At 30.9% G+C, this 17717-nt stretch overlaps 1 protein-coding gene across 1 annotated transcript; it reads right to left on the reverse strand.

Annotated features, from left to right (window-relative positions):
- Window positions 1–5321: 5321 nt before the first annotated feature.
- Window positions 5322–8211, reverse strand: LOC126666821 (NAC transcription factor 56). The gene is made up of 3 exons (XM_050359694.2): window positions 7853–8211; window positions 7379–7686; window positions 5322–6363 (listed from the first exon to the last, which is right to left on the reverse strand). The coding sequence occupies exons 1-3, from the start codon at window positions 8034–8036 to the stop codon at window positions 5824–5826; spliced, it is 1032 nt and encodes a 343-aa protein (XP_050215651.1). The 5' UTR covers window positions 8037–8211; the 3' UTR covers window positions 5322–5823.
- Between the last annotated feature and the right edge of the window lie 9506 nt (window positions 8212–17717).

Here is a 17717-nt window from a genome sequence, read left to right on the forward strand (position 1 = left end):
AATTATTTTGGATTAATATTAATACTAAAGAAGTCAACCAAAATATATTATTTTGAATTAAAATATATGGTATAAAATTATATTTGTCTATAATTTGTAATTGTTAGAGTGAAAGATTTATTTTATTTTTGCGCACTACTAAGCAATATGGGAGTGGATAAAATGATCCGAAAAAATGTGTGATTTTTTTATCCATTTTCGGTAAAGATGACTCTTTTGATATTTTATGATAAGTTGAGGAAGTGAACTGATATTTTGTTCTATGTAATTTACTACAGAACACATGTATGTATACATGACCTCCTTTTGGGAAAAGAAAAATTAAAAAAGATAAAGGGATTATATATAGTTGACACTTAATATTATTTATTGGCTTAATGAAAGCAGCCTCCATAAAATGAGTGGGATGGGGATAATATCACATTTTATCAAATTTCGATTTTGCATTCCAAAATTAAGCACTAATGATAATAAATTTTTTGGCAAAGTTGTTTTGTACGTTTTCCTTAAAAAGGAATGAAAATTAAAGGTGAATTTAATTTGTGTGGTTTTAAGATAATGATTCCTTTTGATAATAGCTATATATATAATGATTTTATTTTTTTCATAGAATAAAATAAAAATATGGAGTGATATGTAGTTTATCATAATTTTTAAAGGTAAATTAAATAAATTATTTAAATTAAAATAAATTTTATTTGAAAATATTATAGTATAATATTATATTAAAAATTAATTTTAAAAAATAATTAATAACTATTTACTTATATACTCTGTATTTGTCCATGTATATTAATATTATGGTCCTATATAGTCAGCAAAGAGAGAAAATCCATTAGTGAGGTAGCCTCTTGTTGTCAATTTGTGTATGTGACCCTTGCTAGGTCATAGTCATTTTAGAATATACTTACTATGTCTTTTCAATCAAAATATGTGTAAGAAAATGACACCCATGCACCCCTCAAATATCTCTTCGGTATATTTTTGGAGTTAATATCTAAGATATGTAATTTATAGATTAAATCAAGGTTATGTTTTGATAATATTTAATGTATTTAAAGAGGTTGGAGAGAATAACATAAATATGATCTATTTTTTTTCATATTACAAGGACATGGAGAGCATATAAATATACAATTTATGAATTTGAATATAATTGAATTTGATTCAAAAATCTTATTAGATGTTGTTAATGAAATTATTTATCCTCTCTAGTTAAACGATGTTTACTTGTTTTCTATCTAAAAGAAGTGTTCTTTATTTTAGCCAGGAACATGAATGATATTTTTATTTAACTTGCAAGTACTAAGGCTTATATTTTATATTTTTTATAACCACAGTTTTTCTTCACCACAAGTGAGGATTTTTGTACAACCGGTAACCAGGACAAAGAAACCAGTTTTACTAAAGCTGTTATCAACGAGGTGAGAAACTAGTTATCAAGAAAAAAAAAAGTAACTAGGTACCGTCTATGTTTATAAAAAGTTATAATTGAATATTCGGTGGTAGTGTTCATTTTAATTCTTTTTAACTATAAAAATAAAAAGATGATAAATTGAATGTCATATTATAAAGAATTAAAATGTTAATTTGTATATGAATTGTAAGAAAATCAACTTCTAAATAAATCCTTTTTAGGGGTGTATATGCTTTCTCTAGAAGCACATTGTGCACTTAAAAAATAGATATGAAAATTCTAGTGTTCAAATACAACAAAAAAATGATGCAATTCCCCTTATAGATACTATTCACGAGTATCTTTCAATAAAGATATATATGTATTTTTCCAATTAAAACCAAATGTCTCATCACGAATTCTTTATTGTTTTCAAAAATTTTAATTTATTTATTTTGATACATCTTTCTCTTAAAATTGAAAACAAACATTAATAATAATCCAGCAATGTTTTGTTTGATGTTTTCTACTAAACACGTATTTGTTTTTTAATAGTTGAAAAAAGAGAGAGTTTTTGAAAAAAATCGAACTTACCATCTAGCTGATTGATGCCTAGCGCTTATACAATTTAAAGTATAACGTATTAAATTGAATTAAGTATTCAAAAGATGAAAGAAACTGCAATTGTTATTGTTTTTTTTTTATTTATTTAACTATAGTTTAATAAAAAAAATTAAACATAATGGCGCCATTTGTAATGAGGGATTTTGGAGAAGCAAAATTCATGAATTTTGCATAATTTATGTTTTTACTAAAAATCATCATTTAGTGCAAAAAAATATCACAAAATTCATGGATTGTAATATTCTCTTGTTTTTCAAATCCATCATTTAATTCTCGACCTTCTAAATAAAAAAGTTAAAATCCATAATTTATAATGGATGATAGATAATATTACAATTTAAGTATTCTAAATCTCTTCCTATAAATTCATGTATTTTGTATTATATTCAAACGGTAAGACATCATCAATCTATTGATTCTAATTTCTACGGAATTAAGGTGATCCATTTAGTAAAATTTATAGATTTTAAAAATCCTCAATTCAGGCAGTACCATTTATTATTTAATAACATATTATATTATGAATTATTATAAATTATTTAAATATAAGAGAAGTAAATTATTTATCTTTTTTAAAATTATATTTACAAAATACCGTAATTTTTTTTGAAAAGTTCATTTCCTACTTGATCACTTAGATATTTTTAAATTATTTTTAATTTTTATTTACAAAAATATTAAATTTAATCACATACAAACCAAAACAATAAAAATACACCACCATTGTCCAGTGACCAGCCGATCGCTACTGTCAACAACAATAATAAACATGTGATACATTCATTATTGACTAATGGACTGTTACATATTAATATTTTTTTATGGACTGTTATATATTAATATTTTTTTAAAGTGTAACTTAGGTGTATCTTAAGTGATTTTTAGTGTTCTCTCACTACAAAAAATACTTGAATTAGCAGCAATTTTTTTTTCTGTTAATAGTCCTAAAATTGTTACTATTAACATATAGCAACCAAAAATAATTGTGGCATGTTGCTGCTAATAAAACGCTGCTTAAATAATTGGTAATAAAATTTGCCGTAAAATACTGCCATAACTTAACTAATGGCAGCAATTTTCAAAAATAATGCTGCAAAATATTTTTTAGCAGCAAAAAAAAAATTAGCTGTAAAAGTATTTGTAGCCAAAAACAGAATTTCTTGTAGTGTCTAGTATTTATTTTGGTAATTTTTCATAGTATTTCTGTAAATGTATTTTAAGTATGTTAAGTATTTCAAGAAATTACTTTTAATTTCAATATTTTTATACCTTTTCAGGTAGTTATGTAAATATACCTTTAATAATTAACAAATTTCGGAATTTTACTGTTTATTTAGTATATCAAATAAGAAGAATTTATTATTTATAATTATGGTAAAATTGATAAATATATTATGTATAGATAATTGTGTAGTTTGTTCCAATAATTTTATAATTGTGGCCGTTTAATATGATTATTATTCATAAAAAAACGAAACATTTAATTGATAAAATAATACAATTTAATATATTTAGTTATTTTTGATGGTAACCCCATATTTAGAGAAAAATTTTCATAAATATTTCGATAATAACAGATATCTATCATAAATTCTAATATTTAAATTTACTTTACATATCAAATATAAAAAGAAAAATGTATAACCCGCATCATCAAATTTATTTAAGTTGGATTTTGGAATTGTTAGGTCTATTTAATAGTAATGGGAAAACAGAATTGAGGTTAGTAAACTTCATTTTCTGATCAAAAAACTTATTCCCTATATTCCGCCTTATGATATCATCTTCATAATTTTATTTTCTCTATTTAATTCCAAAATATATTGTCAATTTTGTCCTATAGCTAGATTATACATAATTTCTAGTTCATACAACAATTTAATTTCATTTGTATTATATATCATTTTTAGACTTTAGTTCTCATACGTATAAATTCAGCTACTGTGGATCATAGACAAATAGTTGTTGATTAAATCATAAACTAAGTAGATAAAACATGTATTACAGTGATTGAGAAAGAATTGCTACTTTAGTTTATTAAATATGTAAAAAATAAATTTAGTACATTAATATATTATTAAATTTTACAACATCTCTTTACTTAATATACACACGTGCATTAATAATAAACACACGTGTACTAACTATATGCTACAAAAGTTTTTTATTCCTTTTGATAATTGAGCAGGATGATTCCAACATAAAAATGTTATTAAATAATTGGTAATAAGGTCCCATCTCAAATAATATATAGTATGACGGAATTTGTTTTTTCATTATTATTTATTATATACTAGCTAATGGTTCTATATCGATAAATATCATTCGATCAGTTTGCTTATAATAATGGTATTTTTTGCATTGATATCTATTATGCTTATTTATGATAGGATTAATCATTCATAAAATATCGATATATTTAAGCATCTGAATATATCGCATCTTTTTTTCATTTCTATCTATATCTAATAAATTTAAGATCGTCAATATTTTTTAAATTTTTAATTTTTAATTTCAAATGCGCTATTTTTTTTAAATTGGAGTGTTTTAACCGAAAAAAAGTTTTAAATATGTCCTTTATATATAACACACAGTCTTAGTTTGTAGTAATTTTTTAAAGGGTTAATGTCAAAAAAATCATGAACTTTACACGTTTTCTCATTTTAATCACGCAGTTTAAACATTTTCATGCACGAACTCCCACTTTTTCTCAAATTGATGCATGGTGATTAGATGACACTCATTTATTGGTGTATAATGACCTTCACCTTATTGAATTGCACCAATAAAACCATGACACCTCAGCATCATGCATGAATTTGAGAAAAAGTGATAGTTCCCGTATGCAAATGAGAAAATTTAAACTACATGATTAAAATGAGAAAACGTGTAAAGTTGATGAATTTTTATGACATTAATCCTTTTTAAATACAAAAGGTCTATTTAGATAAGTGTGTCGAATTTAAAGGACACATTCAAACTTTTTTAGAGTAAAAAAATTCTAATTTGAAAAAATGAGTAACTTAGAACTAAAAATTAGAAAATACTGTATGGTTTAATTGACAGATTTAAGAGTTTGAGATATAAAAAAAATGTTGAAAATATGGTATTTTTGAATGGTTAGATCATTTTAATATAATAAACTTATAGAACAATATTCATCTTTCTAGGGTTTATGCAGTCAGCATGGAGAAAAAGAAACAAACTTAAAATTGCCAGAAAATGCAAATCAAGAAACTACAATACAACTAGCTAGAAAAGTTTATAGATTAATTTAATTAAATTGATCCATGTACAATAATTAATCAATATTAGTATCTTGAATTAAGAAATTAATATACACAGAATATACAATGTCAAAATAACTTCAAAAATCAAATACATATCATTTATAATAAACTTTTATTTTTCTACATGATCAGAAGGTGATCTAAATTCTTGTATATGCATCTCTAATTATAACAATATTTCTATAATAATGTTATAAAACTATAAATATATCAACTCTATATCTAAGAGAGTTTTAATGGCCTCACCTGAAATTTGCAGCTACATGTAATTAATCAACCATCGGAGACGAAGCCACTGAAGATAACTCTTTAATGCCTATAATCTCTATGTATATGAACAAGTATTTATATATTTATATAAATATTAGCTGATGACGATCCATTCTAAGTCTGGTCGTAATTGTTTACACCGGTCCAAAAGATTCGAGTGACTGATTAATATAAATATCCACCAATATATAGTTGTTGTATATGCATGTATATATTTTATCATCTCCTCCTCCGGAAAATGAATCAAGAATACCAATTCAAGCCGGAAAGTTGGTACGGTGGCCTGAAAATTCCATCTCCGATTGACCCTAACATTTGTTGCTGCTGCTGCTGTTGTTGTTGGTGCAATGAATGAGAAGTTTGTGGAAGTTGGCTGAGCAGAGAGACCATTGAACCGTTATTTCCGTGATCGTGATCGCTTCTTCCGGCACCGTTATCGTATCTCTTATTGCTGGATGACGGACCGGCGCCGGTGTCCACGTCGTCGTTCCAGTACAGAGACGGGAGTGTTCTTTTTAGGGGTAACATGGAGATGGAGCTATTATTGCTCATACCGTCCGAACTGTTTAGTAATCCTTCGAACAGATTGGTGTCGTTTTCAACCATTAATGATCCGTAATTTGCAGTTTTTAGAAACTGTAGTCTTGCATTCTGTTGGCTGCCGATTGTTAAAGAGGGCGGTATCGACCCGAGTAGATCGTCGATTCCGTCGTCTTTTTCGTGATCGATTGGCCGATGGGTGTTGTTTTTCTTGTATATTCTACATAGCACCCAGTCATCAAGCTGCAAAAATTTGAACAAATTTCATAAAAGTAATGAGTGATCAAGAAGAAGAATTGAAAAAAGTATCATTTCATCCTTTAATTTCCGTCGAAATTTCTGAAAAAATATTTTTAACTTTTTAAACAGTTGAATCCACAACTTGTTCAATTTGGGTCCCTTGAGCTGTAGAATAGATTCGATTGTGCGTATCTCTCAAACCAACAACTTAGGAGTGAAATTATCAAAATTGAACAAATAGTGGACTTAATTGTCAAATAATACTAAAATGAATTTTATTGAAATTTTAACCCATGTTGAAGGAGTAAATTGATCATTTGGCCGAAGAAAAATATATAAGAACAAAGAGGAAAGAAAGAAGTACTAATTAGCAAATGAAAAAGAATCAATAAAGTATCATTTCATCCTTTAACTTATATCAAAATATCAAAAAAATCATTTTCAACTTTTTAAAGAAATTTAAAGCTATAACTTGTTCAATTTGGGTCTCTTGAACAGTAGCATTGATTAAATGGCGCATATCTCTCAAACCAGCTACTTAGGACTGAAATGATCCAAATTGGACAAATAGAGGGCTTAATTGTCGAACAAAAACTAAAAACAAATTTTGTTGAGATTTTGATCAAAACCGAGGTGTTGAATTGATCATTTGTCACAAAAAGAATATATAAGAACAAAGAAGAATGAAAGAAGTAATTGGCAAATAAAAAAGAATCAATAAAGTATAATTTCACCCTTTAACTTAGATCAAAATCTCAAAAAATCATTTCAACTTTTTCTTTTATATAATCAAATCCACAACTTATCCAATTTGAGTCATTTCAACCCATGAACTTCACACTGATTCAACCGTGCGCATCTCAAACCAACAACTCAGGATTGAAATGACCCAAATTAAACAAACTTGGGTTTAATTGTTAGAAAATACTAAAATCAATTTTTATTAAGATTTTGATCCAAAATAAGGGATAAATTGAAGCTTTGTCAGAAAAAGAAGAAGTAATTAGTAAATAATTACCCTTAAGGAGTTTTTCTTGTTACCCAAGTCACATCCAGGAGGCTTGTTACTAACTTTATTATCTGCTAAACGATACTCATGCATGATCCAATTTGTTTTGATTCCTTTAGGCGGTTTACCTCCATAAAAAACAAGTGCTTTTTTCACACCAACTTTTTGAGTACCACCCGAGGTTAACACAGGCTTATCAGTCCCGGTTGCCTTCCAATACCCTGAAGTTGCCGCTCTGTTCGGCCTCACTCCGTTCGGGTATTTCCGATCCCTCGGGCTGAAAAAATACCATTCTTGCTCGCCGAAAGTCGCCTTCGCTGAAAAAAAAACCCAAAAATAACCAACAAAGAATTAATTTTTAATCAATAAAATAAATTTAAATCTGAAAAAAAAAACAATAATATTTTATCTTGATTCCGAATATGATAATCTCTAATTCGCGCACACGCAGACACACATACATACGTACATACGTACACGAACCTGGTAATTCCCATGGATCAAACTTGTATAGATCAACTTCTGCTATAATTGATACTGGTAAAGGAGCAGAGGCTGCCTTTTTCTTGAGGTAATGAACTACTAATTCTTCGTCTGTAGGATGAAACCGGAACCCGGGAGGAAGATTCGGCTGTTGCGAACCCGATGATGAATCAGTACTCTCCATGTTAATTTTGTGTAGAATCAGAAAAATTTGGAATTGGGTTTTGGAGATTTATCAGAGAAGAGCATGTTACAAAGTTTTTTTTTTTTTTTGGTTGAAGAGGTAGTTCAAATGTTGCATAGAGTTGGCAATAACCATTTCTCTTAAATGGGCATATGGGGTGGGACAAAATTCTAAGGAATAATATTCTACTACAGTTTGATCACCAATTAAAATCCAGCATGCCTATAGAGATAAGGGTATATGAGTAATTTGCTAACTTATGATTTACTTAATGATATATTACCTTTAAAATTAGGGTAATCTTTTTTAAACCATCCCTATAACTTTATAATACTTTTTATTTCAATAACTTAAATCAGTTTTCAAGGAATTTCAATTATCATTTTTTGACTTTTATTTTCAGATATTTAGATATTAGATACCCAAAATATCTTTATATTAAGAGAAAATATTATAAAATATAAAATTAGTAACCTTTTTTTGAGAATCTTATAATTTTTTCTTACTTAATTCACCATTCTATTTAAGCTTAATTACCAAAAATATTTAATCTTTCAACTTTTCTTTTAAATTGTTATTTTTTGAAAATGTCTATTTTGATCTAATTTCAATAAGTATATTTTAATCGTAGTCAATTACTTTTATATTTCTATTGAAAAAATGGAAATTAAAAAATAAATAATAGTTTTTAAATAAATATATCAAGTTGGTAATTATTAAAATGTATTTATAAATTGACGTTTTTAAAAAGTTTGAATAATAAATAATAAAATCAAAAAGCCAAGGAATTTATGAGTGATGAAGCCTATTAAACCTAAATTCATGAAAATTTGGATGGAGACATGCAATGGTTAGTGAAGAAGAGATAAAAGAGTTAAGGATTGATGTATAGCTGATAATGACATGTAAAATCTGGGAAATTAGACCGTTGATTGGCTGACACGTGTAAGTGGAAAACCTTGTAAGGGGTGACACGTAGGAAAGGAGGATTTGAGAGTAGGAACCACCACCCACACAAGGCAAACAAAAAGATATAAGTGTAGGGTGTGAACAAACTTTACGCTTCAGATGTCATGCTTTTGTTATGCAAATCCCACCATTCTAAAGCCTTTTGTTATGCAATTAGCCTCGTTTTTGCCCTAATTTTATGTTGCTAGTCGGGATGGAGAATGAAAATGTATTTAGTTAGGGTTTCGAATTCGATTGAGTATTTAGTGATCTTATTCTTATCATCCTAACGGTTTCTATCTGATTCGGACCGAATTAACCACAATGGTGGATCCAAATATCGAACGATACCGGTACGAAAAGAAATTTACCAATGTACTAAAACAAATATATAATTATGCTTATATTTCTCTTAAGAGCTATTAAAAACATATTACTAATAAAAAAATAAGAAGAAGGATAAGTTACATTTTAAAATTTGCGTCTCTGTAAATCACGCGTTTGAGTATGTAAATTAGGAATTATTTGACATAAATTAAAAGTATTTGGGATTTAATTGACTAAAAAAGTTAAATATGACCTATTTGATTCCGACACACAAATTTTAGGATTTAAATGAGTAACAAAAAGTGATTTATTTAATTTTGGACACAAATTCAGAGCCGGATTGACCCTTTGCGCAAAATATTAATCACCTTCTCTTTTTTACCTTTTTTTCACTTATATGTACTATATCAAATCGATTTATTATGTCAGCGATTGAATGTTTCTTGTTTTAATTAGTATTTATAAATTTTAAAAGATATATATAACTAAGTTATCTGTTTTTTAGTCATTAGTGTGATAAAAAGAGAAATAAAAGTATAGTTAGTGTTAGAAAACAAAACTGATGAATACGCATGACTCAAACGAAGTAGTCATTAGAAAAATCGGTCACTAGATTCAAAACCAGACCCATATCCAAAAGGATACAGACAGATATAAAACAACCCTAGATGAGTCCTAATATAATACAAAGGTTATATAGATGACTCTGAGTCAAATACTAAGTCGAAACCCAATATATTTAGTTCCAACCCAAGGTATAAACCCTAATTCATTCTCTTTACTTGATAACATCATCTTCTACAATAAGATCGCTAACTAAGACATCCGAGTATGGTCAGACTGAACTGGTCCAGCTCATTCTAACCATCATTCTGATCGCAGGTTCATCAAAAAGACATGATCCAACCGCACCAGAACTATCATTTGGCGCCGTTTGTGAAATGATTATTCGTTTTGAAAAAAATACAATTTTGGTTTTGGAAGAAGGACGACCCTGAACGTGAAAATCAAAGAAGACTTATCGACTTTCGGGCACATAGCAACTTTGAGTACATAGCGACTTCTGCGTTAGGCATTCCAAATTGTTCTACCCAAACATCAAATGTGTCATAAGGAGTACGTCTACTTCCTTTCTCCCATGAAGTGGTCATATAAAATATGGAAGGATTCTAGAATCATCTAGCATATATTACTCACAATCTTCCACTCTGAACATGACGCGAGAGGAATGGAAACGAATGAACATATCTCTTTAATCATGAAAATAGTAGAAGGATGAAGAATCACAGTGTAATACCCTAAATAATTAAGTCGTGCCACGTGTCAGGAATTCTGATAAATTAAGTTAAGAAGAATTTAATTTAATTATATCGGGAAATTGGAATAATTTTATTAAGCTAATTAGCGGGATTAAAGGAAATAACTTCGGAAATTAATATAAAATAAATTATAAATCCCGTAATGGAATTTATTTCGCTAAAGTCCGCGAAATGATTTATAGTATCTATGGTAAAAGTCTCGAGTCAATCGGAGACCTTTTAAAATTTGGACGCGGATAGGTTTTGGGCTAAATTGTAACTTTTGGAAAAAGTTCAAGGACCAAAATGTCAATTAGCCAATTAAGCTTCGAGAATAGTAATTAAAAGATTATTGTCGGAAAATAATAATAATTGGGTTAGTATTATTTATTGGATATAAATAATACGTAAGTAATTGAGTTGAAGTGAATAATTAACCATTTGGTTAAAATAGAAAGTTTAAAAGAGAAATGGTTTAAGTTAAAGAAATGAAGGATTAAAGTGGTACATTTGCTAATTATATATAAGAAATGAGATAAGGAAAGGAATGATACAGAAGCTATCAGTAACCATCAGATTCATTTCTTTCGTTCTTCGCCGTTCTCACCGTTTTCATCGTACGATCTCCGTTTCTCGTCCGTTTTCGACGTTCTATAGCTCGAAACCATCGTATTTCAACGGGTAATCACGGTAAGCACCTCGTTTTTCCGTTTATTTGAGTTTATTGGATGGGTTTTTGATTTGAAAATTAGGTTACGGCGAAACCGTATCGCGATTACGTATTTGATTCGTTTTATACGTTTTTATTGTGTTTTTGGATAGATTAGGATGCTATATGGATGTTGGATGAGTTCGGGATTGATTTAGCACGTCGGAATGGCCATTTTCAGCGGCCGGAGTCGTGCCCACGAAGGTGCACGACGTGCTCAAGGTTAGAGCACGACGTGCCCTGAGGAGGTGCACGACGTGCACCTCCCAAATTCGAAGGTGCACGACGTGCACTAGGGGGGTGCACGACGTGCACCACCCTTCTTTTGAAGGGGAATGACTCCAAAAACCTAATTTTACGATCCCCTAACCCGATATCGACTCCCGGACTCCGAAAATGCAAGATTCGGACGTTAAATGAGTAAAATATGACTAGTTGTTTGGAATGAGATAGTTTATGGATATCAATTGGTTTTATTAAGAAAACCTATATTCTCTATTAAGGATTGAACCGAGAAGTATTAAGAAAGGAAAGAAGTATGATTCGTTTATCGGAAAAGATTACGTTTGAAGCACGACGGTTAAAGAGTGTGGCGTGTCGTGTCTCGAGTCTAGAATCAATCCTTGAATAGGATTCTGATATGAGTTATGACTTGAAATTGTTTTAGATCCGGCGAGGCAAGAGGCAGCGGGACAAAGAGCTCGGGAAGCTTGACGTGTCTAAGCCCCAAAGTGTTTTTGGATAAGCGTGTTCTGTGAGTACACTTTAATTACTTGCTAATATTCATAAAGTCGCGTATTTTCATATACAGACGACTATATGAATACTTATATGTTTAAAAGTATGTTTGAAAAAGTATACGAATGCTTAAAGAACTGGGGAAGGGTAAAAACAATGTGTTATGAACTTAAAGGTTTGGTAATATACATGTATCAAATAAGATACGTATAAGAGCATATAGTACATCCCTATATGTACTATATTCACAAATATCGAATAATATACGAGTATCGAACCAAATATGCACGAGAAAAGTATAGTACATTCCTATATGTACTATTATTCATATATTTATAAAGAAACATAGTACGTTCCCATACGTACTTTTAAATATAATGAATACCCATACGTGCGTGTGTTATAGATGTATGTTTGTAGATTGTGATGTGCATGTCATGGTCCATAAAGGATCAATATAACAGAACAAGAATTGTACTATGGTACAACCAAATATAAGAACTGAGATGCAAGGTTGAACTTGAATGAATTATCCCGAGACCTGTATCTCACCCATTCTCGATAATAGTCCTTGGGACTCCTATGAAGATAAAATTAATCATAATATATCGAGAATCAATTTGAGATAAGAGAAATAATTAAGATATGATATAAGACACATCGGTTGGCGTGGCTATCGATGTCAGGTGATCAGGAATACATCAGTTGGCTTTGCTATCGATGTCAGGTATGTAAAACACATCGGTTGGCTTTGCTATCGATGTCAGATAGATGAAACACATCGGTTGGCTTTGCTATCGATGTCAGATAGATGAAACACATCGGTTGGCTTTGCTATCAATGTCAGAAAGATAAAGTCAGAGAAACTTAATGAGAAGAACAAAGATAATCGAAAATCATAACAATAAACAAAATATGACAAGTATGTACGTAGTATAAACGTACATGAGATATAGGAATGAGGCAAAGGTATCAAGTACGTCTATAACATAAACGTTTAGTTTATGACACGTACGTGATCATGGAAATATGAATGAACATACGAAGTATGTTTGGAAGTAATATTATATGAAGTATGATCCAAAAAGAATATTTTCTACATAAAGAAGTTTTCAAACGTTTTCACCCTTTATGTAATATTACTTGTAATTATGTGTATTCACTCAGTTTTATACTGACCCCGTTGTTACTCCGATTTTTGCAGGTTGAGTTAGGTACGATTTGGAGAATGAAGCTTCCGAAGTTTTAATTCTCGGAAGTAGTACGAGTCATGAGACCAGGTTCTCATTCTAGCAAGTCCGCAGTAGTTTAGAGTAGACAGACTCTATTTTGTAAAACGCTTTAACTCTGATGTATATTTCAAACAGGGGTCGTGCGTATTTTGATATTATTGTGATATATAAAATATGATTTAATTTGCGAAAAATTTATAGTAGTTTTAGGCTTGCTACGGGTTTTGGAGCTACCACTCCCATTCCCTAGCGCCGGTTGCGACTCATGATTTTGGGTCGTGACACATAGATGCAGATGTCAGGAGGATGAACAATCCTAGACACAGATGTACAAGTATTCATAAATAGCAATGCTTCAAGGACGAACAATCAAAGATGCAAATGTAGTGTAGAAACACTAGGAGTGAAAATGATACTAAACGCAGATGTAGAGTAGAAATACTAGGAGGAAAAATGATCCCGGACGTAGATGTATAGTTGAAACGCCAAGAGGACGAACAATCCTAGATGTAGATGTACAATAGAAACTTTAGGAGGAAAAACGATCCCAAACACAAACATATAGTAGAAACGGTAGGATGACAAACAATCTCAATTGCAGATGTACATTAGAAACGCTGCAAGGATGAAGATCCTAGATACAAATGCACAGTAAAATCACTAAGATGACGAACGATCCTAAATACAGATGTAAAATAGAACACTAAGAGGACACCCAGATGGAGATGTATAGCAGAAACACTGAACGAACGATCGTAGGTGAAGATGTACAGTAGAAACAAAAGGGAGGATATGCGATCCTAGATGCAGATGTACAGTAAAAAAAGTATGAGGATGAATGATCCCAGTAACAGTCACACCTACAACCCTAAAAAGTATAATTGCCACCGCTTTTCCATGGGATGGTGATGAAAAGTGCCAGCGAATTTCAAGACCACTTAGTCAGACTCGTATAAGAATCAGGCCATAACAAAAACAAAACCACTAAACCCCCTAAAGAGAGGAGCTTCATTGCCACCTGGAAAAGAAAGAATATTACTATTGCCTAGAAGGATGGAGGTGCACCTTTATGAAAGGAGCATACTGCACCACTACCAGTGAGACATAAAAAAAAAACTTTAATAGGAAGAAAGAGGATTATATTTTTTATCGCAGGCGAAGAAAAAGCACCTTCTTTAAGGAAACAGGAGTTCCGCGTCAATATAGATGATAACAACAAAGAAATAAATATGGAATAGGAAAAAGAAGCGGAAAGCCACTCATTAAATAAAATAAAGGAGGATGAAATAGAAGATTATACATCCACCTAAAAGGAAAGAAAGATTTCCACCTTTATCGCAGAAGGAAAAAGATGGGCGATCACAGAAGGAGAATACCGCAGCACAACCAGTAAAGAATAAAGGAGCTCTAAAAAGAAGAGAGCAAACCACACCATAGGCTCTATTTGTAGAGGGATACTCACCCAAAGAGAACATAAGATCTGCGTCATATGGGGGAAAAGAGCATAAGGCGAGATAAGAAAGCATAAAGCCATTCGTCGAATTAAAAAAAGGAGGAGGAGGTAAAAAACGAAATTCAAGACTCCATTAAATAGGAGATTCAATTAGTAAGGCTCTCCTCCATTTTAAATTACCAACTTTTGATTCTTTTAATAATATAGGAGATCCAAAGTGGTGCTTTCCAAATTTGGAGCAATCATGGTGTTGCTATAAAAGCAAATACCGCAAGTTTCATAATATACAAACATAACACTGACCGATGTTGGGACCCAAACAGAGAAACAGAGCAACTAATCCAAACATGAGTTTTAAAGGAGTTTATCAATACTTATAGAGCAATAGAGAAAAGAAAATCAAAACCCGTATAAAAAAGGATCCCAACAAGATAAAGGTGATTAAATGAGCAACCGTACAATAGTTCCCATAAGTAGAAGTTCTTAAAGAAAAAGGAATTAATCTATAAATAGAAAATTAAAACCATACCATAAGTCATTTTAATAGAATATATATGGACACTACTCCAACATAAACATATTAATGTGTACCAAACAACTAAGGTTGATTATGTAATTTAAAAGCTATGTATGATTGAAATAAGGCATTGATAAAGGGAATAAAATCTCTTCCATCAGACTTTCAACCATAAACTTCCTTATCAAGAACATCCTCAGTATTAGGTGCAGTCTTCAATATCAGAAGGAACTGGAATAGAATCACCGGTAGTAGAAAAGGTCTATAAACAATACCAGCTTCGAAAGGGTTAAACTACCGTCAGTAATAGCAATTGAAGTAGTGGAACTAGTAGAAGAAGACCTAGATAAAAGGGACGGAGATGCACACCCTTTAACAGCTTCATGCAAAGGATCTTCCCCTTTAATGACAGCCACAAAAGACCGGATTAGGAGGCGACCGCTTCTTGGTAGTAGTCCTTGCTACCACTCTCCGGTAAAGAGCCTTGAGATTTATGGAACGGAAGTTCCCTATGTCATAGTCGGGATAATCCAGACGCACTGTCTTGGCCACGATAGTGTAAAATTCAGTAAGGTAGCCACTAATGTAGGCATTGCAAACAACGCATCCTGAGGATCAAACAACTATTGATCATAATTCTCCATCTTGGCCAACTTTCGTTGCAGCCATAGAAGTGACACACCCTGAACAAGCTGTCAAAACAAAAGAGGTCAGAGATATAAAAAAGAAAATAATAACAAACATATTGTAAACACCTCTTTTGTTTACAGGTAGAAAAAGTGATAAGGTTCTGAAGCGTTCGATGATTATTTTTAGAGACACCCGTTCAGGTGACGAGATAATGACTCGCTTGTTAGAATTCAAGTGGACTAGATTAATGTGCAGCGGCAAACTTGAAGGGCTGAAGCGTAATTGTCGCAAATAACCTATAAAAAGCCCAAGTGATTGTGATCTAAGTCTAAAAAATTGGAGTAATTATAATGCCTTAGACGTTTATGGGCCTATTTGCAGGTTTGAGTGACTAAATTGCCCAAAACCAAATCCTAGTGTCCCTGAAAGCCCTTTTTAACACTTTGGAGGACCAAAACAGTCCTTTTCACCTTTTGCATGGCACACAATGATAAATATGAAAATTATATTTAGTTAATTAAAATAGAGTTTTAACCTAATCTATATACATAACCCTAACTTTAACACTACAAACTTCTATTAAACCCCTAATCAAGGGTGGAACGCATAATTACAATTAAAACCCTAATCAAGGGTGGAACGCATAACAAAAGACAACCCCTAGATCAAGGCACACCCTGACCAAATATTTAAAGCCACCAAACACTAAATTTTTATTGGGTTTTTTCAGTTCATAACGCAGCGGAATTTCAAAAATTTATCTAAAAACCAAAACCAAGATCCATGTAATTCGAATTAACAGAATAAGTACTTACTTGTATGTCGAATTCAACAACAATGTAGGAAGGAAGGAGGTGGTTCACTTTGGTGATACCTGGCCTCGGATCAGAAACGCCTCCAAAAGAACGCGTCCTCTACGAGTATCCACACGAACAGACCTTAGCCAAAACTAGTGCTTGTGTGCTAGCACTATTGCTTCACAAGCAATTTCGAATTTTAGTGATTTAGTGAATAATGAATTTCGTGATTCTCAAACCAATTGCTTAATGTGTATTTATAATGATACAATAACACTAGGATTTGAGACAAATTCGAATTTCAATCTCATTGCAATTCTTACAAGTTTATGTTTATCAAAAACTCATTTTTGATAATCATCCATATATATTAATTATTTATTATCTTCAAAAATAATAAATTAAGGAAAACACTTATCCTTAATTTCGAATTAATATATATTTATTAATATATTACGAACTATATATATATATATATATATATATATATATATATATATATATATATATAATAATAATAATTAATCACTTAATCACATTGGGCTTGTACAACCCATAACTGTTTTGGGCCTATTCTTAGTGTGCGACCCAGTAGCTTCATATAACGTTGGCAGTAGGCCCGAAATCCCTATTTCAGCCCACAAGTCATAAGTGGCCTCTAGCAAGACATTATGACTACCCAAGTTAAATGAATATCGACAATCCGATTTAACCATTTACAATAATATTTTAATCCCTTTGTCACTCGATATCCAGATTGAATATAAGGCATAGTCCTGTCATCCTTATAATATTCAATCATTAGTTTCTTGACTCTAAGTAGACTGAAAATGATAACTCCTTATCAATTAGCATGGCCATGCATTTCCTTCAGTCTATCTTCTTCAAGGGGCCCATAGATATCTTACTCAAATAAATGAGGGACAAATTCCTTCTCAGTCACTCACATTTCTCACATAGTTACTTTCATATCCAATGACAATCTATTCCATTATCCTGTTAAAGATAATGTAAGACTGTATCAAAATATGA

Source organism: Mercurialis annua, linkage group LG2, assembly GCF_937616625.2.
Source record: "Mercurialis annua linkage group LG2, ddMerAnnu1.2, whole genome shotgun sequence".
NCBI classification, from domain to species: domain Eukaryota; kingdom Viridiplantae; phylum Streptophyta; class Magnoliopsida; order Malpighiales; family Euphorbiaceae; genus Mercurialis; species Mercurialis annua.